Below are 9,838 nucleotides of genomic sequence, written 5' to 3' on the forward strand. Positions count from 1 at the left end.
CCTCCAGGCTGTCCGTCCCCGTGAAGCACTGGCTGAAGCTGTCGTTCTCGCCCACCTCCAGGGGCTCGGGGAAGGGCGACCGGCCTCCAGGCGGGGTGAGGACCACCACGGAGTCTGCGGTCCGGGGGGACCTGTCCGTGTATTCGTCCTCCGTGGGCACTGGCCTGCAGGGATCCCCATCGATCTCGCTGACCAAGGAGAGCATCTCGGCGTCTCCCCGGAGGGGACAGGCCGCTGCGCACGCGCCCCCCACCTCCGGATGGCACGTGTCTTCAGAAAACACCTTCTGTTCCAGCGTCAGCAGGAAGACACCCTCACAGACTTCGCGGGCGCTGGCGGCCTCCACGTGAGTGCAGCTGAAACTGTTGCCTGCGGACTCCTGCTGATTTAAATTCAGAAGGCAGAGCGTTAATACCAGCGTTAGAACGTGGTTCTGCTAAACGCGGCTGAAAACGGTGTTTATGGTAATCATTTCCACCATAACAAGTATAGATGGAATGCTCACTGCTGCGCTGTATTTGGGGTATTGAGGATTAGGGGGTGGGGGGAACCCTCAAATAGAGCCCAACCAGAAACAGATGAATCTGCATTTCCAAGGGGGCAGCGCGTTTACATCCAAGCAAGGGAGGGAGCTAACCCAAGTAATTTCAGAACACTGGATCTCACCTATGCTCTCAATCTCAATTTTAAAAAAAAACTCATAAACAAATATTGAATTCTAGTTAGTAGCTTTGCTTTTTGCTGTGGTATGGCTTAGTAATTCTGAAACTACTGCCTGTGTATTCTGGAATTGAGTAAATGAGTAAATATATTGAGAATAACGGGGTTTCCTGCTACGGGAGAAGGGAAGATTCGAGCACAGATAAGGAAAGACTGCAATGACGCCTGTAGTGCTGGGACCAGAATTACAGAAATCAGTGTGAACTCCGGGTGGTGGCTCAGGCAGTGAAGAACCACCAGCAACGCAGGAGCCCCGAGTTTGGGAAGATCCCCTGGAGAAGGGAATGGCAACCCACTCCAGTACTCTTGCCTGGAGAATTCCATGGACAGAGAAACCTGGCTGGTTACAGTCCGTGGCGTGGAAAAGAGTCAAACATGACTAAGCGACTAACACAACAAAATACCTAAGAAACTGGATCTAAAAAGGATATCCTGGGATAATTACTGAAATCTTAAGATCAAATGTACACTCTATAATAGTATTGTACCACTACTAAGTTTTTTGATTGCGATAAATGTACTATGATTACATAAGAGAATGTCCTTGTTCCGATGAAACTCTCATGGGAGTATTTAAGGATGGAGGAGCATGGTGTCTGCCCCTCTGAGAAGATTCCAGAGGAAGAAATATACATATGCATAGACACACGCTGCTGTGCTCAGTCGCTCAGTCGTCTCTGACTCTCTGTGACCCCGTGGACTGTGGCCCGCCAGGCTCCTCTGTCCATGGGATTCTCCAGGCAAGAATACTGCAGTGGGTTGCCATGCCCTCCTCCAGGGGATCTTCCTGACCCAGGGATCCAACCTGCATCTCCTAAGCCTCCTGCACTGGCAGGCAGGGTCTTTACCACCAGCATCGCCTGGGAAGCCCAGACACACATATGGAGAGCAAATAATAAAGCTTTGTGAAAACATAAACAGCTGCTGGATCTGAGTAGAGGGCACGTGGAAGTTTTTTATACTACTCTCACTGCTCCCCGACAATGTTGAAGTCATATCCAAATTAAAAGCCACCAAAATAACTACAAAGGGAAGGAATGTGACCGCTCTTCTCTCCTAGGGGTCTGTCCTGGGCAGTCGAGGTTGGTACTGAAATAATAATGTAAATAATACAAGGGCACAGAGATGACCTAAACAGAATGAAAGGCAAAGAAAACAGCATTTAGCATTGGGATCAGTCCTGGGAAGTGAGGTCCCACCCCCTTACTCATTCACAATTTGGCTCAATATTTGATTAATAATAGCGATAGCAACCTACGCACTCCATGGGTAGGCTCTTAATTCCCCAACCAGGGATCGAACCCAAGCTTCCTGCAGTGGAAGCTCAGAGTCCCAACCACTGGCCACCAGGGAATTTCCCCAAATTTTTAACAGTACTTAAAGGAGGCACTTTAGATTTCTAAATTTACCTTATTTCCATTTAGGCGGCCACAAGCCTCATTGACCCAGTGCCACAAATTAGCTAGAAAAAAACAAAGTAAAGATAAGGGCTTCATATTATTATTCCCTATTTCTAATTCAGTATTATTGACTTCTATGTCAGTTCAATACTATCTTTAAACACAATCATCTGCAAATCTGTGAGTAAAAGATCCTGAGAGTGAAAACACTGAATCAATTTAAAGACTATGAAGGCATCTTCCTCCTCTTATCAAAAAGGAACTTTTTGATCTATGTAAAGCCGAACATTGGGTTGGCCAAAAAGTTCGTTCAGTTTTCAGTTCAGTTCAGTCGTTTCCAACTGAAGGTGTCCAACTCTTTGCAACCCCATAGATTGCAGCACGCCAGGCCTCCCTGCCCATCACCAACTCCCACAGTTTACTCAAACTCATGTCCATTGAGTCGGTGATGCCATCCCACCATCCCATCCTCTGTCGTCCCCTTCTCCTCCCACCTTCAATCTTTCCCATGGTCGGGGTCTTTTCCAATGAGTCAGCTCTTCAAATCAGGTGGCCAAAGTATTGGAGTTTCAGCTTCAACATCAGTCCTTCCAATGAACACCCACGACTGATCTCCCTTAGGATGGACTGGTTGAATCTCCTTGCAGTCCAAGGGACTCTCAAGAGTCTTCTCCAACACCACAGTTCAAAACCATCAGTTCTTGGGCGCTCAGCTTTCTTTATAGTCCAACTCTCACATCCATACATGACCACAGGAAAACCATAGCCTTGACTAGACGGACCTTTGTTGGCAAAGTAATGTCTCTGCTTCTGAATATGCTATCTAGGTTGGTCATAACTTTCCTTCCAAGGAGTAAGTGTCTTTTAATTTCATGACTGCAGTCACCATCTGCAGTGATTACTGTTAACTCCTATGATAATCTCTCTCTTGGAGGATTGCAAAAGCCCTCCTTACTGGTGGGTCTGCATCCACGCCTACTGTACCCCTAAATTTGTTTTAATTAGTCAAATACCCAAGTACTAACCCACAGGACTGGTTCCTTCCCTCTGCTCAGGATGGGAGCACGCTCCTTCGCACCTGCAAGGCTGTGCCACCAGGACACGCCTCCCTTTCCAGGTTCATTTCACCCAGGTTCTCACTCTCTGCTCCGGCTGCACTAACTTTCCAATCCCCCCAGCTCGCACTGCTCCCTCCAAAGATGCAATTCTCGTTTCCCCTTGGGCTAGTGCAATCCAACCTGTCTTTCAGATCTTAGCTCCCCTGGGAGGCCCTGGCTGACCACAAAGCTGGACAAACAACTCTGTCACCTGAGGCTCTGTACCGCCCTTTCCACACTCAGCCTCACTCTGGGCAAAACGCCTGCCTTGCCCACCGAGGAGCCTCGTCCATAAGGACACAGGCTCTGTTTCGTTGCTTGGTATTACACCCCAGGGCCTGTCCAGCCCCTGGTGACCAACAAACGCGTAGTAAATGAGAGATGAAGAGGAAGCAGACCGTCACACATCCTGACTCACTGACTGGCAGGCCCACTGCCCTTGGCACTCATAAGATAATGGCCAGAAGAGATGACGACAGAGACAAAACTAAAGAATAAAACACCAGAAGTCTGTTCATCTCATGACAACATGACTGGATGAGCCGGCAATCCATCAGCACCTCTGAACATGCATTGTTCACATCGCCACCTCCAGTGCTGGGGAGGTGAAGCTGCATTGAGTAACAATATCCAACAGCGAAGAGACTTTTAAAAAAGGGAAGTCCAACTTTTCCCCTTCACTCTCTGCTTAACGCTTGGCATCTTCAATCACCATCTTCCCTCTTCTGTTAGTCTTTTGATCGCCCAGGGTTACATTAGGTATTGGAATGGTAATGGAAATAGGAAGATATGCAGGGTTTTGTGAAGTCCATGGATGTGACTGTGGGAGAACTGATGGAACCACAGCAAAGGCGGATGCGATAAATAAGCAAGCAGCTGAAAACGGGGAAGGACGGTGAGACGGCAGGTGCTTCAAAAGACGACATGTTACATGAACGCGTATGGCGGAGCCCCTTTGCTGCCCACCGGTAATTATCACAGCACTGTCAATCGGCTGTCCTCCAGCATAAAACAAAAAGTTAAACAAATCAGGGGCACTGGGTTTAGGGAACCTAGTGATGTCTTGAACCCTTTCGTAAAAATTATACTGTTTTAGCTTTGGAGTATAAAAGTCAAACAGGATGTGATGTTAAAAGATACTATCAAACAATTTGTTGGTGGAAAACTATTCCCAATAAACAAGATGACATTTGATCATTCATCTAAGAATGAGCAACTGCATCTTACTGAATATAAGACAACTTATTTTCAGAATTTTAAATTCACCTATCAAGGTAACCCCCGAGTCAAAACTTTCCATCTGCCATTTACCTGAACATATTGTTTTTGTTTTAATGAATTATGTAATTTAAAATGTATTCTAGGTTACATGCAACCCCTGTATATCTGATATGCATAATCTTTACAATATTTATCAGTTTCCTGCACCTAGGATAAATAAATATATTTCTTATTCATAAACAAGAACAATGGATTTTTGTTTGTTTTGCTAGAGAACAATGAATTAGATATAAAGCATGTTTCACTTTAGTGTAAACAGATCAAAAGAGGCAGTCAGAGGGCAATATATGTATCTTCAAAGCACACACCTAGAAATGCATCAGTTTAAGACTCATGTTCAAAACCCACCACGACACGGTACCTGTTAGTGCTTTCCCTTTTTTCCTGTAGTAAACACCGAAGATGACGGCAGCTACTAACGCCACAGACATGAAGAGCAGCAGAATAATTAAACTGGGCAAGTAAACCTGCGGTTCTGTGTTGGGAGAAAATGAGAAAAACAGCATTAACTATTGTTCATTTTTACTCTTTCTCAAAAGCATAAGCCTTTCAATTAAATCCTGGAATCAAGGCTGTTGGAATGGAATAAAAGAAGCAGGAAGGGACCCAACGCGCACTGTAGGTTTGTCGAGGAGAGCTCCCATTTGAAAGGGTGAAATCAGCAATGCAGCCCAAGCCTGCTGACTGCCTTTGCTCAGAGAGAGGCCAGCCCAGGACCAGCTTTAAATGCTTGCACTTTAGAACAACCCTAATCGGCTTCACCGCACCATCCGGCTCCATCTTTGCTTGCCTACAGAACACTTCACTCTCCCCAGGTGGATGGGCTCCGGAGGCAAAAAGAAGCCCCTTATCATAGCTCCTTCCAAATAACAACATGGTACCGGGGTTTTGCTGGTCATGAGAATGGAACCACAGCCACCCTGCAAAGCGTTTCGGGTCCTTCGTCTACAACACAGTTGGACTCAACCGTTTTGTTCATCCCGCCTGATGACTTGTAACTCTTGTTTTACACGGCCTGGTTCTGGGAGTCTGGCCTTCCTTTTCCTTCTGTCTTTTTTAAGACAGGTTTTAACTCTCTTGGTTATCTTTAACGTTCTCTTCAGAATGGTCTTTTTAAAATGCTGCTCTATGTACTTTCTTACCGGAGCCTTTGACGCCCTCCTGTTTGCAAACTGTCCAAGCTGCAGCCTTCTTTTCTGAGCCGTGTCCACCGACAGAGCTCTGCGGCCACGGTGCTCCTGCCTGCTTAGGAAGCTCCTCCTGTGCCGAGACACCTGGACCCACCTCCACAGCATCTCACTCACCCGGGCAAGCAGCTTCCACACTAACTGCCCGCTTCCTGTCAGTCACTGAAACTGTCGTTGAGGTTTATTGGATCCTCCAGATGTTCCAGAAATAATGGTAATTGTATTCTAGCCAAGTTGCTGACTCTGGTTGGTGACCAAAATCTCCCATAGATATCCTGCTGTGATAACCACTACCTTACCATATTTGGGCATTTTAATTTATATTTGCACCTCAGTTTTCTTTCTTTTTGGGGGAGCATATATGAATAAAATACTGGTTATCCATTCCACAGTAGAAAATCATCAACTAAACAACCTATCTGGAATTACAACACTGATAAAATGAAATACTGAGCTGACCACAGATAGCGAAATTGCTCAGTCGTGTCTGACTCTTTGCAACTCCACGGACTGTAGCCCGCCAGGCTCCTCTGTCCATGTGAATTTCCAGGCAAGGATACTGGAATGGGTTGCTATGCCCTCTTCCAGGGACCATGGATAGGATGAGATGAAAAGGGGGAGATGGTTGCCTCTGGATACAGCATGTAATTGAGAGAAATCTACAAGAGCTGATTAGACTGGGGCACACCTACCCAACCAACCTTTTCTATTAAACATACCATTTGATGGATTTGCAGATGGGAGAGGACTACAAACCACATCTAATTTATCGGTTCCGTGACGCACTTCTGTCCCTCCAAGAATGGTACAGCTGTGAAGGGAAAGGTACGTAAGTCCTTTGGTTTCATATCCTTATTTAAAAAAAAAAAAAAAACAGCTATAAAAGATTCTACCCCATTAGACTACAAGCTCACTCAGGAGAGGAACCAAGGTCTTCCTGGACATTTGCACCCCCAGTGCCTGTCCACACACACTAAGGTGGACAGAGAGACAAGCGGAAGTGAGTACTGCCACTGCTAATATCTACTCTTAGAGTGCGGTCCAAGAGAGCAGACTGGTGTGCTTAGTAAAGAAGGTTCCGAATCCAATTACCATGGCTAAGTGGTAAACTACAGATGAATACCCTTTGAAGTTGTAAACATAGAAAATCTTTTTGAAAATAAAACCTGGATAGGTGGATCAGACAGTGAATATTTAATGAGAATCAACTTATTTGGAAGTGAAAGAATCATGACATCGATTATGAGTATTCAACAATAGGCATGCAGTGAAAGGATCCAGGAATTTCACTACGACTTTGCTCATATAAGTGTGAGACAGTATACAGGCGAGATGATACATTATAGATTTATTTATCACTGGAAAAAACTGGAAATCACTTAAATGACTATCAATAGGGAGGTTGTGTGGAGGAGGCAATGGCAACCCACTCCAATGTTCTTGCCTGGAAAATCCTATGGACGGAGGAGCCTTGTAGGCTGCAGTCCATGGGGTTGCTAAGAGTCGGACACGACTGAGCGACTTCACTTTCACTTTTCACTTTCATGCACTGGAGAAGGAAATGGCAGCCCACCCCAGTGTTCTTGCCTGGAGAATCCCAGGGACGGGGGAGCCTGGTGGGCTGCTGTCTATGGAGTCGCACAGAGTCGGACATGACTGAAGCGACTTAGCGGCAGCAGCAGCAGGGAGCTTGTGAGAGTTGGACCATAAAGAAAGCTGAGGGCTGAAGAATTATGCTTTCAAACTGTGGTGCTGGAAAAGACTCCAGAGTCCCTTGGACTGCAAGGAGATCATATCAGTCAATTCTAAAGGAAATCAACCCTGAATATTCATTGAAAGGACTGATGCTGAAGCTGAAGCTCCAGTACTTTGGCCACCTGATGCAAAGAACTGACTCATTGGAAAAGACCCTGATGCTGGGAAAGATTGAAGGGAGGAGAAGGGGACGACAGAGGACGAGATGGTCGGATGGCATCATCAACTCAATGGATATAAATCTGAGCAAACTCCAGGAGACAGTGAAGCCTGACGTGCTGCAGTCCATGGGGTTGCAAAGTCTGACATGAAGGAGCAACTGAACAAGGGAACTTGTTAAATGGATTCTGGTGCATCTCTATGGCGGCACCAGGTGGTTAGAAAAAGCCACACAGATGTAAGTCAATTAGTGTGGAGCGAGTTTTCTTCAGGATATATTATGTGGGAAAAAACCCAAGTGTGTAAACATTTATTTAAGCAGGAGGCTTCTATATGCACATATACAATGCACACACACACACACACACACACACACACACACACATCTTTGCACAAATAAACCAGGGATGCTGGGAAGCTGCGAAAACAGAGACTGGTGAGTGATACTAAGCATCATAAGCAACTAAATAAAGTTAGAGAAGGGGGAAAGCAGCTGCAGCTACAAATCAAGCTTCAGTCAGACTGAATCTGCAGTGATACCCGGCTCCTGCCACCCATCCGGGGGGACTGGCTGCAGGCGTTTCTCTCCCTCACGCCAGCTAACAGACTGTGTCTGTTGCGAAACTGGCTTCCAGAGGAAGCCTCCCCAAATTGCATCACTCTGTTTTCACAACAGACACAGCGGAGGTGGAGTTCTTCCACATCAAGCAGCTCTCGATTCCCTTGTCGCCACTTACTTGGTCCAGGGTCTGCACGTCTCTGTGGCGGAAACGGTGTCGGAGAAGTAGCCTGAGGGGCAGGGCTCACACACCGTGTCCTTGTTGAGCTGCACTGTCAGAAAAACCAACGGACAAGAGAACACGGGACAGACGAGGACACTTAGAGATCGGCCAGGAGGGGCCCCCAGGCTCCACCCCCGCCCCAGCCGCCCCCGCGGCTGCTGGCGGAGGCCCCCCGGCTTCAGGGGGCCCGAGACCCCGAAGTACGAGACAGAAGCATGTCCAGGGGCAGGCCGCGGAGGCCAGGCCTGACTCCAGCCCGGCTCTCAGTCCACGGCCTCTGCCGTCAGAGCTGCTGTCCCAGGCGCCCATCCTTCGTTTCCCGGCCAGGGAGCTGCTGCCTGTCTCCTTTCAACCAAGTCCATTCTCTCCTGTCTCCCTTGCCAGGCGTCAGTACAGAGAACGGTAGCCCATTAACCACTCTGAAAGGAAATTTCTTGCCCTGACACCTTCTGATCAGTAATCTTACCTGTCTAAGTATCAGAGTATTGACAAAGTTCAAAAACAAAACCCACGCTACACCATGGGTGTCCTTCTCTTAAACCAAGGGCTGGCAGTAACGGCTGTTTTCTATAAAGGGCCATATGATAATTATCGTAAGCTTTTGAGGCTCTCTGGTCTACGCAAATTACTTGCAGCATGAAAGCTGTCATAGACAAGTATAAAGACACACGGCTGTGTTCCAATAAAACCCTATTTAGAAAGGCACGAGTTGGGGGTGGACTTTGGACCCCGCCTTAGGCCGCAGCACTCAAGGCAGGAGTTAATCCTGGTTGGTAAGCTGTCGTCGCCTCTCTCATATTCCTCATAAACCATATTATCAAACTAGGAAACGTCTCAGATTTCCTCTGTCTGTTCCTTTTACTGCAACTGGCACACGATGACCCTTTGGTAATTCCAATAAAGAAGGACATTGGCTACCATGTGCTGTCATAATAAACAATTGTCTTGTGCCAAAACCACAAATTACTCTTGAAATTAGTAGCACTTCTGCGGTTTATCTTCATGAATAAAACGCAAAAATAAGGAATTACATTTTCTCTGTCCAAAGTCAAGTGGGAAGTACACTCTTGGTTTTTGCAGTTGCTCAGTACACAGCAGGTGTGCGTGCGTGCCAAGTCATTTCAGTCGTCTCTGACTTTGAGACCCCATGGACTGTGGCCCGCCAGGCTCCTCTGTCCGTGGGATTCTCTAGGCAAGAGTAGTGGAGTGGGTTGCCAAGCCCTCCTCCAGGGGATCTTCGCGACCCAGGGATCAAACCTGGATCTCCTGCGTTGCAGGCATATTCTCACCGTGTGAGCCCCCGGGGAAGCCCCAATAAGTAGCGGACTCATTCCTTACTCTAGCAATAAGGTTTGCCTTGAAACGATATCAGCAAAGGTACAGTTAACTACTAGTCACTCAGATGAATTCAAACAGCTTTTAAAATGATAATCACACCCTAGAAGAGTAACCCTTAA

At 46.9% G+C, this 9,838-nt stretch overlaps 1 protein-coding gene across 1 annotated transcript in view; it reads right to left on the reverse strand.

Annotated features, from left to right (window-relative positions):
• The window catches only part of TNFRSF11A (tumor necrosis factor receptor superfamily, member 11a, NFKB activator), a 69,093-nt gene that overhangs the window by 27,742 nt on the left and 31,513 nt on the right, over positions 1-9,838 (reverse strand). Inside the window, 5 exon segments of the mRNA XM_010854818.1 lie at positions 56-379; positions 2,130-2,182; positions 4,860-4,973; positions 6,405-6,496; positions 8,337-8,641. Of these exon segments, the coding sequence (XP_010853120.1) occupies positions 56-379; positions 2,130-2,182; positions 4,860-4,973; positions 6,405-6,496; positions 8,337-8,641 (888 nt within the window).

Source organism: Bison bison, unplaced genomic scaffold (genome assembly GCF_000754665.1).
Source record: "Bison bison bison isolate TAMUID 2011002044 unplaced genomic scaffold, Bison_UMD1.0 scf7180017864349, whole genome shotgun sequence".
NCBI lineage: Eukaryota > Metazoa > Chordata > Mammalia > Artiodactyla > Bovidae > Bison > Bison bison.